General features: G+C 36.0%; 1 protein-coding gene across 1 annotated transcript in view; it reads left to right on the plus strand.

Annotated features, from left to right (window-relative positions):
* Positions 1–3599: 3599 nt before the first annotated feature.
* Positions 3600–15062, plus strand: part of LOC107876018 (sister chromatid cohesion protein PDS5 homolog C) — a 38426-nt gene continuing 26963 nt past the window's right edge. Inside the window, exons 1-8 of the mRNA XM_016722975.2 lie at positions 3600–4115; positions 5441–5647; positions 5787–5968; positions 6827–6953; positions 7034–7198; positions 7828–8397; positions 8506–8595; positions 9120–9205. Coding sequence (XP_016578461.2) covers positions 3999–4115; positions 5441–5647; positions 5787–5968; positions 6827–6953; positions 7034–7198; positions 7828–8397; positions 8506–8595; positions 9120–9205 — 1544 coding nt within the window. The 5' untranslated portion in view covers positions 3600–3998. The remainder of the gene's footprint in view (positions 4116–5440; positions 5648–5786; positions 5969–6826; positions 6954–7033; positions 7199–7827; positions 8398–8505; positions 8596–9119; positions 9206–15062) is intronic.

Here is a 15062-nt window from a genome sequence, read left to right on the forward strand (position 1 = left end):
TTTAAACTAGTGGGGTCCAACCAGTAACCCCAACTGAAAGGGTGTTAGTACCGTGCCACGGGTAAAAACAACTGTTATGGAGCCAGTCCTAGCCTAGCGAGTGACACCTGAGATCAGTCATGTACTAGCGGGTGATCCCCGCGTATGTCAGTCCTATCTAACAAGTGACATCTCATGCCTACGTAGTTCTGGAACTTAGGGATTACTTCTAGGGATCTCAATCCTATCTAGCGGGTGAGCCCCCATCCCTAGGCTCACTCGGTGCTAAATCCTACTTCCAACTGAAAGGTACTGAAATGATTTCCTAGTTCATACTAAGCTTGACTGAACTGTTACTGATCGTACTGATTAACTAAACTGAACTGATCTCACTGAGTTCCGTTGACTAACGGAATACTACTGAATTCTGTTATCTGACTGAATGCTACTGAGTTTCTGGACTGAATACTTGAATACTACTGAGGTTTAAACTGAATACTGAACTGGAATAAACTGATACTGAGACTACTGAGTCTCTCTAAGTTCTGTAACTGACTGAGTTCTACTGATTATGGCATGACTGAGATTATCTTGAAAACTGACACTGGCTCTAGACAATCAGCTAAATTGTTGGGTATTAAATACCTCCAGGACTCGATAACATAAATAATACAAGATAGGACAACTCGTACATAACATGGCAATAGGCTATCATTCGCAATACAAATCAATGAGGCATCTTTTTAAGCACTTGGAAGTATTAAACATGTAATAGTATAGAGAATGCATACTAATATCTCATAATTCATTCCATAAGGAATGCACATGGATAGGAATGCATGCAACATATCATAATTCATTCACTAAAGTCTTTCAACAAGCACTTGGCATGCATGAACTTATACATAATTGAGAATTTCTTGTCAACATGCTATAATGACCTTACTTCCTTCACACAAGCATTTTATCAAACATATGGGGAGCATACTTTGGTCATACAATATTCAACACACTCAATTAACATGATTACATCAATCAACATCCATCTTATAGGGTTTATTATGAATAACATGAAATTTACCACATACTAGAATTAATTCTTGAAACTTGTAGTCTAAATCATGAATTGAAACTCAACAACACATAATCATGAACTTCAATTCACATAAATCATGAAAACTCATAAATACACAAACTTTAAAATTAAAAAAAAAAGATTCTTGAACTTCTTGGGTGAAAGGAACCCAAGAATCAACATCTAACATACCTTAGTTCTTGATTTTACGAAGATTGACGGAGAGACTCTTGAATTTGGATCTTCAATTCGAAAACCCTAACTTGTTTTTGAGAGAAATTGAGAGAAACCACTATATTTTGGGTAAAATATGGCTGAATCACGTGTTTTAGGGATATATAAAAGTGGGAAAAAGACTGAAATGACCCTGGGGTTGCGGTTATTTTAATGAATGAAAAACTGGGTGCCAACGCGCTGGTCGACGCGATGCATAGATGGCATCGATGCAATACCCGTGCGTCGCGCCATGATCGTGTTGTACCTTAATACTTTTGACTCTGGCAGCCTGCAACAATGTTAACCAATGCGATAGGCAATGCAGCGCGCCAAGATCGCATTGATCTACTATTTTGAGACCCTAAACATGGTCTAAATGAGATTCAAAAATCTAAAACTTGTTCGAGAACCCCTATTAACATTCTGGGTCATGAATTAGCTAAAATATCAACTACCGAAGGTCGGAAAGGTTATGAAATAAATCATCAAGGTTTGAAGGCTTATGAAATAAAGAAGTTCCAACATTTAGCCCAATTTTCTAAGTGTTAAGCTTCTCTTGACATGCTTTAAAGAGCTTTAACGACTAGGAAGATTTGCGGGGTCTTACAGGGAGATTGTTGGAGATGTTGGGGTTGTTGGGAGGAGTAGAAGACATTGTTGCAGTGAATAGTTGGAGAAGGTTCTTGGTTGGGATTATTGGGCTTCAAAAGGAGGGTGGTCGTAGAAGTGGAGTTAATTGACATGACTGCTTTGGTCATGTCAAACGCCCTAGGGCGATGATTATCCCTAGTGGCGATAGAGTTACTCTTCCCAGAATACATAGAGATGGAGGAGGTAATGGGGGATTCCCTCGAGGGGTGAGGTGAAGGCCCCCGTTAGGGATATCAAAAATTAAAGAGGGGTCGCCTTGGTTAATGGGGGTGTTGATTGAGAATTATTTTTCTTGTAGGCCCGGTGCCAAAGTTGACTTTGGACAACTCAGAAGGCTCAGATGTGTTTCAGTTTCATACTTTTAGTTAAAATTTTGTAATTTTTTTTTTGGTATTCTCATTCATTTATTAGTTAGTTAAGTTTAAACACATAAAATATGTTATTTTCTTTTAATTTATGCATTCACCTTAATAAATGGTAAAACTTCATGTGTTTTTCTAATTGAGGTTGATGCTTATAATTAAAGAAAATAATATATTTTATATGTTTAACTTGACTAATTAATAAATAAATGAAAACACATACAATTTTTTTTTGAAATTTGAACTGACAATGTCTAATTAGAACACTTTATTTGAAATTAAGGTATTCAATTTGAATATACTATGTTAAGTGTCAAAACGATATATTCTGACAAATTTAAAGAGTTGACTATTTATTAAGCCATTAAAATCGGACAAACAAATTGTCTGTACTGAGAAGGAGCATTAGAAATTTTAAAGACGATTATGAGGGGCCACAGTGCATTGAGACCCAAATCTTGACTCCAATTTGGAATTTATTTGTCCACCCCGATCTGAAACCCAATTTCCAATCCCGACAACAGCTTTCCGACCTTGATCCAAGACCTAACTCCAGACCTCGACGCTGATCTGATATACCGACTCTCGACTTCATACTGATATGATACTTGACTCTCGACCTTGGCCCATCTGTGAACCTCAATTCCCATCCGCAATTTGAGATTCGACTCATTATTTCAACCCAAATCTAAGAGTCGACTCCTTATCCCAACTCTGACTCAGGATCCGATCCCATATCCCAACTTCGATTCGGGTCCCAGCCACAACTCTTAAGCCCAACTGGGTCATGAGAGTGGGATTCAGGTAGGGATGAAGAGTTGGGTCAAGCGGTTGAAAGAAAGTTCTAAAAATATTTTTTATTTTACAAAGAGAAGTTATTTTTAAAAAATTTTGAAGAAAATAAGTCTTGTTAGAAGATGTTTTTCAAATATTAAAGTCAATCTAATATGAAAAAATTGGACATATTTCTAAATTTGGTGATAAATTATATGTTGATTTTTTAAGTTGGAAAAATAAAAGTCGATATTTTTTTAGTCTTTTTTTCTTTATCCCTCTCTAGGAGCTCTCATGTTTTTGCTTCTTTTATGATCCAAACTCACAAACTTAAAATTATAGATGGTCAACAAAAATATTTATCTTTAGTATAGTGAAGAGGCAAAAAGTGGTCAAAGTGGATATTTATGTTTAATAATAGCGGATAAGTAAAAATTGTCTGAGATATTAATGAAATCCAGACCAAATTTTGAAAAGGATTAAGAGGCGCCACATGTCCACATCAAGGTATTTTTTCAATATTAGACCTCCTACAACAAACCAAGTATTCTTGTTCCATCACATCCAAAGGGTAAAACTGTCGATTCACTCTAATCACTCATCAGTGAATTTTCTCTTCAACAGCAGAGTTCGAACTCCCAATTTGGCAACTTTCTCTGTTTGCACTTTTGCATAGGTAGTAACGTTGAGTTCCAACGCCATTTGCTCACGAGAAAAAGTAATATAGAAACAAACAACCTGAAAAGTTCACGGACTCCAAACCACAAATTTAACAAAAACACGAAAACCAAGAAAGTATCTGACAGGAATAGGCTTCTGCATGCTTGCCATTTGCCCACAAACCATGCTTTTCCTGCATCAACAAAACTGAGGGGGGTATTTGTTGTTGCTAAACCATTTTCATTGAAGTACTCTTTTGGGGTTCTTGAATTCTGCTAGCAATGGCTAATTCTTGTTCCTGTAAAAATTGTCAGAAAGAGCGGGATGATCTCACAGCTTATGGGATGAACCTCTTGAATCCTCCCTCTTCAACTGAGGAGCTTCTCAAACTTCTTAATGTAAAGATCAAAACTTTTTTTTGTTTCTTTTTTTGTCCCCTGTGTATGAACAGTAATTTTTTGTTTGTGTGATATCTTGCTGTTTTATGATGGTTAGCTTCTAAGTTTGACTTCTTGAGGCAATGGTTGTCTTTTAATTAGATAGATTTTGAATCCTTCCTCTTCCATTGATCAATTCCTGAGCCTTCTTGATGTAAAGAACAAATTTTTACTATTTGTTTTCGTGCCCCCTGTGTATGAACAGTATTTTTTGTCTCTGCGATATCTTGCTGTTTTATGGATTGCTAGCTTCTTCGTTTTGTTAATGGAAAGACTTCTTGAGGCAATGGTTGTCTTTTAATTAGATAGATTTCGAATCCTCCCTCATCCATTGATCATCTCCTCAAGCTTCTTGATGTGAAGATCAATTTTTTTTGTCCCCTACATATGAACAGTAAATTTTTTGTTTGTGTGATATCTTGCTGTTTTGTGATATCTTGAGGCAATTTTTGTCTTTCAATTATATGGATTTTGAATCCCTCCCTCTTCAACTGATGATCTCTTCAACTTTCTTGATGTAAAGAACAAATTTTTATTTGTTTTTGTGTGCCCTGCATATAAACATTAATATTTTTTTGTCTGTGTGATATCGTGCTGTTTTATGGTAGATAACTTCTCGTTTTGTTAATGGAAAGACTTCTTGAGGGCAATGGTTGTCTTTCAATTAGATAGATTTTGATGCATTAGTTGAATTTCTGTTCTTTGTTCAAAAATTCATTTGCCTTCAAGTAGTTGACTGCTGTTACACTAAATGGCAAGATGATTCTCTAGCTCTAGATGGACATTGACTGCTGTTAAATACTGAATAAGATGGAATTGCATAAAAGATGAGGTGGAAGTGGTAATTGTTGTTAAACTGTAACGATTTTGGACTTCAAAATGGAAAGGATGATCTATTTATTGCTCCATTCATGCTATTTATGCCTTACTATTTATTTGTTAAACTGCAGGTGCATTTCCCAGTTTAATGTGTATATTTGTTTATCAAAGTTGTTGGCTCGTACGCCAATAGTTTATGAATTAATATATTGTCAAGCCAACTCATTTTTAATACGGAATGAGATGGAATTGCATAAAAAATGAGGTGGAAGTGAGACTTGCATTTTTACTGTAATGATTTTTGACTGAAAATGGAAGCAACAATCTATTTTTACTGTTTATAAAACTTCAAGTGGACTTCTCAATTTGATGTGTATATTAGTTTCTCAAAGTTGTTTGCTCGTATGTCAGTAATTTAGGCATTAATTGCAACCTAACTCCTCTGTTTTCCCCTTTTCTTTTGTCAGAAAGTTGAGTCCTTACTGAAAGCGGTAGATCAACGCCCTTCTGATTCGATGAAAACTGCCCTTCAACATGTAATGAAAGCACTGATTAGGAGTGAGCTTTTGAGACATACCAACGAAGATGTCAAAGTTTCAGTTATCGTTTGTACTACTGAGCTTTGTAGAATAGCTGCCCCAAAGCATCCATATGATGACCATAAACAAATGAAGGTAGAAGTATACCATTCCAATTTGTGCTTTTGTTTAAACTTCTATATGTTTTCTTTTTTAAACCTGACCTATTTCTTTGTCTCGAGCTTCCACATCCATAAACATTTTCTTTTCACATGCATGTATACACAAATCTCAGGAAATTCTGCTGCAAACAGCATTCGTATTGAGAATGTTACCTGATGTTTCTAGCCGCAGCTGCCGTAAGGTGGCCCAAATTCTTGATAGTCTTGCTGAATTTCGGTCATTTGTGATGTTATTGGACCTTGAATATGACACTTTAGTGATCGATATATTCAAACTTCTCCTCAGGATCATCAGGTACTCTGTCGAAATTCTCTTTCCCATGGATATCATCATCAGTCTCTCTTTCTTCAATGTTATGTAGAGTTATGGTTCGTTTCTTTCCAGCAACGAAGTCAACTATCTTCAGATTAAATTTGGATGAAATATAAATTTCATTAGGATGTCGCAGTGTGCTTATCCTTTGAGATGAACCTATAGCTATCTAGGAATATGCTTTAAGACCTTTGCAATATATCATCATGGTTGTGGTTTCTCTTGTCTATGTACAACTCAATTAGAACACAATGTCCTTTCGACACTGACAATAGTGGAGCCAGGATTTTCATAATATAACAAATAACAAATCTTGGATGTAAAACCATTTCAAAATCAAGAATTCTGTTTTAACTCACACAAAGAAGCCGGGGGGATTCAACATGTATACATAGGAAAGTTTTTTTTTACCCATGTACATAAATAATTTTATCAAAACCCTTTGGACAAAGGTGCTTCTGCCACTGGGGCACTGACTAGCTCCAAAAGTTAGTTATCTGAAATACCCTTACGCATTGAAACACTGTTCAACTGCACGTGCTATTCAGCTGCTTGCATATACTCCGTTGAGTCGCGCCTAAGCATGTAGGAGACTCAACATTGTAAACTATGTTGCTCGGACTCTTCAAAAATGCCATTGGACGTGTGTCGGATCCTTCAAAAGTAGTGCATTTTTGAAGGATCCGACACCGGTGTGGCAATATTTTTGGAGAGTCGGAGCAACTTAGTTTTAAACCGTACCATTTTGTCCCTATGGATGAGCATAAGGTTATTCTGGATTCTAATCTTTCTCTGACGATTGCTGACTATGGTAATATTTATGTTATTTTTTGTATGAAGGCCCTACCATCCTCATAAAGTATTCACTAGCATGAAAGAAATCATGATTCAGCTCATAGAAGAAAGTGATGAACTCTCAGTAGAGCTTCTACAACCTCTTCTTGAAAGTGTTACAATTAAGAATCAGGTAATAAACAGTCTCTATGAACCTCTTTGTTAAAAATATTTATTCGGCACTTTTCTAATCCAGTAGTTTCTTTTATCCAGATGGATGAACCGATTTCATCGAAATTGGGGGAAAAAGTCCTAGAACACTGTGCTGTCATTGTTAAACCTTATTTTGCCGAAGCTCTAGAGTCAATGAACTTAAATCCTGATGCTTGTCATGATATTGTTGCCTCAATATGCAAAATGCCAAACAGAGAAGAAATGGTATGTTGTATTCATATCTATCTTGTCTACACCTAAAACAATGGTTGCTTGCTTTTCTTGAAAGAGATGTTTATTAAAATGATGCTCTGTGTAATGTTGATTCTTTACTTTTATTGTCTATTCATCCAAGCATTCATTTACACATACAAGTGGGCATAAACATTATGATATAAAATATCGGCTTTTCCTTTTTCCTTGTGCGATGGTAGACTAGATACTCAGTAACTTCATATAGTTGATAAAACTAGCACCTATGCCTCATTACTGCAGTTTCGCAGCGTATAAATGCCAACTGCATTCTTTGTTCATTATGCCTTAGATATTTTCATTGTTATCTTTCGTAGTCTTAAACCTAGTGCAATATAATTAGCACCAGGAAGGTTGCCGCAGACAAATTTTGCACTGAAAATGGTAGCATTGTATGCAGTTAGATTTTGAAAAGTAAATGACATAACAAAGAAAGATATCAAACTTCATTCTTCCTGAATGTAGTTAATTAGAAAGTAGACGAAGTGCTTCTATCATGTTTAATTATAATTAGCTAGTAAATTGCAACAGTTTCATATATGAATAGATAATAGTATTAACAGGTTTCTTTCTTTCCTTTCCTCTTGTATTTCTTTTATCAGATGGAAAGTGAGAATGCACCTGATACTGTACATCCGGTGCAAGTTGGTCCATCCGAGGCTAAATTTTGTGAGCCAGCACTGCAGGCTGACACTCACAATGAGAAGCTGCAGGATACTTGTAGAACAAACATCATGACACCTGACATTCCCAAAGATGTGCAACCAGAACAAAATGCAGAACTATCTTCTGGGAGTAATACACTTACCGGTAAAAGTGGCCAGCATTCCTTGCCGTCCGAGAATCGTAATATCAGCACCGGAAGCCATGCTCATTGGGATCAGCCCAAGGATAAAGAGAGCTCGATAAATGCGGATGCTCAGCCGGGTGTTTTAGTTGCAGCAGGAGATATCACTTGGGGAGAGAGAACCAAGCGCACACTAAATGGCGAAAGAAAACCAGTAAGGGACTCGAGGAAGAATGAGTCTGCCGCCGATTATGACGCAGAGAGAAAATCTGATTGTAGCGCAAAAAATGAAGAAGCAAAAATCAAAGAACAGAACGAGCCATCACTGCAACAAATTGATGGAATGAAACAGCAGAACAATGAAATTACTACTGAAGAAGATAAGGTAGTCACCAAACCAACACAATATTGCACAATTTGCTAAGTTATTTTTGCAATGTACAAATTATTGCTTTCCTTTTGTGATTTTCTTTTTTACTTGTGAGCTTTACAGGCTACTAAATTATCAGTTAGTGATGAAAATCACTTAAACAAATGTTCTAATTATGAATCCGGGAGGAAGTTGGCTACAAGGCAACATGAGGTACTGATCTATAACTATACGTAGATTTAGTTCCTGTTTAAGTAACCTCCATATATGCAATTATCAGAGCTTTGTATGTATGGATATAAATTGTCGAAATGCGTCATATACTGATTTGGTATCTTACATTTTGATACATCACCGATTTTTAAGAACTTCCTTCAAAGGAAAACTATTTTTTAGCAATTAATGTGGCAGAACAAGCAGAAGAAAGAACTTCCCCTCTTTTGAAGCTAGAGCAGATGCCAATCTTTCCATATTTCATTAGATTTCATAAAACTGACAGTAATTCTGCTTTGGTCCCTATAATTTTGTTCTAAAAGTGGTTCTCCAGACGAGAGAGGACCGGCTTAGTGATTAACCACCTCCACCTTCAACCTGTAGGTTGAGGGGCTGAGCACGCTAAGCGTGGAACCACAGTTGATTCATAGGACTGAAAAGGGGATCAAAAGGATTTTCTTATAAAAAGTGGTTCTGAATGTTTTCAAGTCTGACGCACTCATGGCTCTATTTTTTCTATTCAGGATTTTAAAAGGCCTCGTACCATCAAAGATCATGCTGAAGAACTGGTCGGTGCTAAAATAAAAGTTTGGTGGCCTTACGATGAAGCGTAAGTTCTTTAAATTATTGATGTGGGGACTGCAAGATCATTGTAAATTTATTGTACTAGTCACACCTAACCATCCCCTACTTTGTGGGAATACAATGGGTATGTTGTTGTTGTAGTCACGCCCAACCATCCTGTACACACACTATATTCAGCAACTCGATATAGCCTTAAGCTATTGAGTTTGTTCTCTAAAACATTGCCTTGCCTGTTAAGATTTATGTTCAAGAATCTCTTTTGAATTCATGCTTTTACTCCTAACTCTTTGAATTGATGGTATACAAACTTCGTGTGGGGAAAATAGTTTTCATTTCCCATCTCATGGAAAACCCTTTTCGCTCCGCTAAGGCATTTATGAATAGGTTCTTGGATAACAAGCCTAAAGGTTTTCCTCTTGATGAGATCGATATTGATGATAGTGACAATCTTGATGCCAATGATGATATCAATCATGACCTTGATACGGAGTTGGAATTGCTAACTAGGATGAATGGGCTAACTGTGGATATGATGTCGAAAATAGATCGATTTTATATCACCCTTCAATTCGAATTAGCAAAAGCAATGTCTCCTTAATATGGATTCCAAACATTCATGATCTGGATGTGAATAAGTCGAATGACTTATCCTTCGGTCTATTAGTGAACCACCTCTCCAGGGATTGTGAAAGACGTTTTACTAGAAATATTCTTATTATTGCTTCGACTCATATTCCCTATAAAGTGGATCCCGCTCTAATAGCTCCGACTAAATTAAATACATGCATTAAACTACGAAGGGCTTCTTATTCCACAACAACGAAAGCAGCTTTTCACTCTTTCATATGCTAGGGGATTTACTTGGAAAAGAAAATATTCCATACTAACGGATTTGGGTCCATAACCATAGTTCCAATGCTCGAGATCTTGTAGCAGTTACCAATGAGGTCCTATCGATTAGTAATACACAGAAGAAATCAATTATAAATACTAATACAATTAGATCCGCTCTTTATAGACAAACTTGGGATTTGTGATCCTAGATAAGATTGGGTCAGGATCATGGGATCCTTTTCTATCAGATAGGAAGGGCTATAGCACAAAATGTGGGCTATAGCACAAAATGTACTTCTAAGTAATTGCCGCATAGATCCTATATCTATCTATATGAAGAAGAAATCATGTAAGAAGGGGATTCTTATTTGTACAAATGGTACTTGGAGCTTGGAACGAGCATGAAGAGATTAACATACTTCTTTATCTTTTGGGTTGTTTTGCTGGATTGGTCGATCAAGTATTCGAAGTCTAAAGAAAAATCATTATTGATGATCCAAGGCCATACATATTGATAAAAAGAACTGTTATTTATATGCTGAATGGATAGGTAGATTGAAAAAAATCATGACTTTGCTTAACAATAAAACACTTTGAAAAGCCCACATATGGCGAGAACTTTTTGTTGCCGTTGGAAAAAGTGTAAGTCCCGATTCTATTAACTTAGGGATTGGAAGTGAAATGAAAGGTATGATCCACACATATTCATGTCTGTTCCATAGAAAAGTTTTGAATTCTTAATTAATTGTTTCAAACATTGAACTTGGTAAAATCAAATGTTTGAATAATTGAAAAATTAGATTATTCAGCAATACAGGAATACACATTGAATGTTGAGATTACGCATTGAATTTCTGGTAGTAGATCCATAATCAGAAAAGTGTTTATGATTGTTCCAAAAGAAATGAAACAAAAGATATGGTATAGCTAGGACAATTATTGTATGAGGTCAACCGAATGCTAGATGCAGAGGCACATAATAAAATTGATATGAACATTGAGTTGTCCCGTAATAAAACCAATTGTTGCTGGTACCTTCTTCTCGGTTCCTTCTTCCATAACCAGCGCTCGGAGAAGGAAGAGATTAGAGGGCCCTATGTAGAATGTGGTCAGAAATCCATAATAGAGTCGGACTACGACGACCGAATTGGTTATCTTCATGCATAAGGATACTAGACCCCTAGTTGCTGGATCTAATCCTCCACGAAAAGTAGGAAAGTTCGCATATTTTGTCCAATTCAAGGTGAAAAATGGGGTTGCTCCCTTGGTAAAACTGGGATAAAGTTGAGCCAAAGATCTAGCACAAATGGTTTGATTTGACATTTCCTAAGAATTAACTTAGTGAAATCCCCTATTTCGTATATCGGAAAAAGGAATGATCCTTCGGGGTCAGGATTTCTCTGTGATAATAGATCATATTGTACAATATCAACCCCTTTTCTTCTCTTTATTACTATTCAAAGGCAAAAATTCAACAATCTCTTAACCAACCTCAAAGAACTATTCATATGTTCTTGAATAGAAATAAGGAATGTCATTCGTTGATAATTTTGTCAGCAGCCAATTGTTCTCGAATGGGGTCATTCAAGGATGTAAAATATCACAGTGTGATAAAAGAATCAATTAAAAAAGATCCCCTAATTTCAATTATGAATTCATTGGGCCCAGTAGGAACATGCCTTCCAATTGAGAATTTTTATTCATCTTATCATTTAATTACTCATAATCAAATCTTAGTAACTAACTATTTGCAACTTGACAATTTAAACTAGACCTTTCAACTGATTAAATTTAAATACATAATTATAAAATGGAAATAGGAAATTGAATTCATTATAAGATATATTTATCCATTTTAGAAGATGGTATGCCGCCACTCGGACTCGAACCGAGATGCATTAGCACTCTTTCGTAAGAGCAGCGTGTCTACCAATTTCACCCTAGCGGCCTAATTGGAGCGTGGACCAGGAGTCCAAATGGGGATGGACCTGGACCTGGCTCTGATACCATGTAATAAAGGTATGAGAGAATGAATTGATATATTTATTCCATGAAGTAGTAAGTATATATACATGAATATAGAATCCTAACTATGGAAAGGATCAAAAAAGATATTTATAAATTTGTTATGAGGCTCTGATACCATGTAATAAAGGTTTGGGAAAATGAATTGATACATTTATTCCATGAAGTACCAAGTAAATATACATGAATATAAATCCTAACTATGGAAAGGATAAAAAAGGATATCCTATAAATTTTGTACAATCACTATAGTTATGTTATTTGTGTATATTAAAACGATTATTACTATATTCATTCTTTAAGACCTTTTACTATTGCTCGGTAGAAACCTACAAGGTATTGGATGTAATAGTTGCGTAAATTCTGCCTCGTAGCAATCCTTTTAAGTGTGTGGAATAGTTAGGTTGTTGCTCCTCAACCTTGAACTATTCAGTAAGCAAGTACAATCCTAGTAATATGTGGTTTCCTTACGAAGAGTCCTCATAGGATTCTGCATCCTTATACTTATTCGCTTACCATGAATAGCCTTCTTGCTTGAACTTGGTTTACCTCGGTAAGCCTGTTTATCTTTTGTCTACAACTACTACTCTGTGAATGGACCTGCTTCTCATGAAATATTTGCCATTCATCGAAACACTAAACATGATTCAAATATGCACATAGCCTTCCCAAAACGCTGTGAATAATTCTTTTTGGAAGTACTCATTGGCTCATAATTCCTCTACAAACATAGCACAATGAAAGAGATTAGGTAAAACTTTGATAAGTTGCATTGGATGTGCTTAGTATGGGATTCAGTGTGGAAACTGAATCTTTTTGAGTCTTCGCATATCAGATGACATCTTTGTTTCTATCAACAACAACAACGACGTCTCACTCTTATGTCATAACCATACCAAATAAACCCAAAAGTAAAAATCAAGTTAAATATGTTTATATGGATACATCATCTTTTAACCGGAATTGGTTGAAGCATCAAGCATCATATGCCAACAAAACTCAATGATAATCAAATTACTCTTGATATTGCCTCAAATCCAGTATATCATGAGAGAACTAAACATATTGAGGTTGATTGTCATTTCATTCGTGAAGAGATTAATGGAAACTTGATTTTCACTGGCTACGTGAAGACGGGAGAGCAACAAGCTGATTTGCTTACAAAAGCACTGAATGGAACTCAAGTTGATTATCTTTGTAACAAGCTGAGCTTGATCAATATCTATGCTCCAGCATGAGGGGAGTGTTATAGAATGAACATGTACCTCTTTCAATTTGTGAGATTTTATTTTATTTATTTCCTTAGTAAGCACAGATTTTATATATATTTATATTGCTTTCTTCTTTGAATGGAATACAAGCTCTTCCGTTGAATTATATATTGTAAGAATTGAGCGAAAATAATTATGGAAAATAAAGACAAGAAATTGGAAAAAATTTTCTTTTCCGTTTTCTTCAATGTTTAATCGCTTTGTACTATATCCTATATATACTAGTAAAGAATCCAATTAAAGAATCCTAAATAAGGTACAAAATAACTAAGGGATACACTTCTAAATAAGGTAGGAAACTAAGGAATAATCTTCTAAATACAGTAGAAAACAAAAGATTTACCCTAGGTTGTACAAAAGGAATAAAATAATATGTACAATGATCTACTGAAGTTGGACGAAATCATCATTATTAAATCAATCCCAAGCCATGTAATCCATTATTGAATAAAGTTGAGGCTGCAGCAAATGAGTGCAGTGAAACAGGTGATTGGAACTGGTGAACCAACCCGGTCCGATGAAGAAAATACAACATTGTTCCAATACCCCCCTCAAGTTGGAGAGGACGAAAGAACACCCAACTTGCCCAAAACATTGCGATGAAAGGGACCAGTGAGTGATTTTGTGAATAGATAAGCTAATTGAGAGGAAGATGGTACAAATGAAAGTGAAATAAGTCCATCTAAAAACTTTTGTTGAACAAAAGGACAATCAATCTCAACATGCTTTGTTCTTTGATTTTTTCATGAAACACGGGGTTCTTAGCAGTGTGTATTGCTGCCTGACTATCCGAATAAAGAGGCACAGGCAATGATATTGGAATGGAGAGACCTTGGAAGAGACGAACTGTAATAACTCTTCAGGTCATTTTCTATATTTATGCTTATCTTCACCGTTTGAGTTTCTCTATAGCTGCCCCAAGTCATTTATGACTTGCTAGGACCGACGGTTCGGTTACCGGGCAGTTCGTTTTGTTTTTGGAGCCAATTCCCTGTTTAGAAGTCTTCACTAGTTCCAAATGGCCACCGAGTGAAAACTTCAGCGAAACGATCCCGTATGCAAATTCTGACTACGCCAGCATATTCGGAATATCGATTTTAGTTTGGATAGACCTTTGGTTCGGGTCCCAATGCACTGTAGCTCATTTCGACCAATTGGTCGGAAAGTTGAAAATTTGGATGAATAGGTGTGGGACCCAATTTTTATTAAAATGATCTCGGATGAAAGTTTTGATGATTCCAATGAATTTGAAATGTGGTTTACACTCAAATTTCACTATTGGATCATATATTTTGGTTCCCGAATGAGTTTTGAGGGTCAAAAATAAGTTTTTGACTTTGCTAATGGCCCAGACAGCGACTGCGGATCTCCAAAGCTGGTATGGGTATTTAAGCACCCCTATAGCCACATTTTTCACCATTTTTGACTCATTTTTTAGAGCCTAAAACCCTAGATGGGTATGATAACTCAAAATTGAGTCTTGTGGGTGTCTAGGGAGCTTGGTAAACATCTTTTATCATGATTATCATCCGGATTAAGGTAAGATTTTATCACTTTATTGGTGAATTTTTTTAGTTCTTGACCCAAAACCCCAATTTAGCTTAGGGCTTGATTTAGCCCTAAATTTGGTTTGTTTTCACCAATTCATTGAGGGTTATGATTTCTTGGTGATGTATGAGCATTGGGTTGACCTCGAAATGTGATTTCTGTACGTGGGATCCACTTGGGGTTTTTGTTGTCGTTTTTGGATCC

This window comes from Capsicum annuum, chromosome 6, assembly GCF_002878395.1.
Source record: "Capsicum annuum cultivar UCD-10X-F1 chromosome 6, UCD10Xv1.1, whole genome shotgun sequence".
NCBI classification, from domain to species: Eukaryota; Viridiplantae; Streptophyta; class Magnoliopsida; order Solanales; family Solanaceae; genus Capsicum; species Capsicum annuum.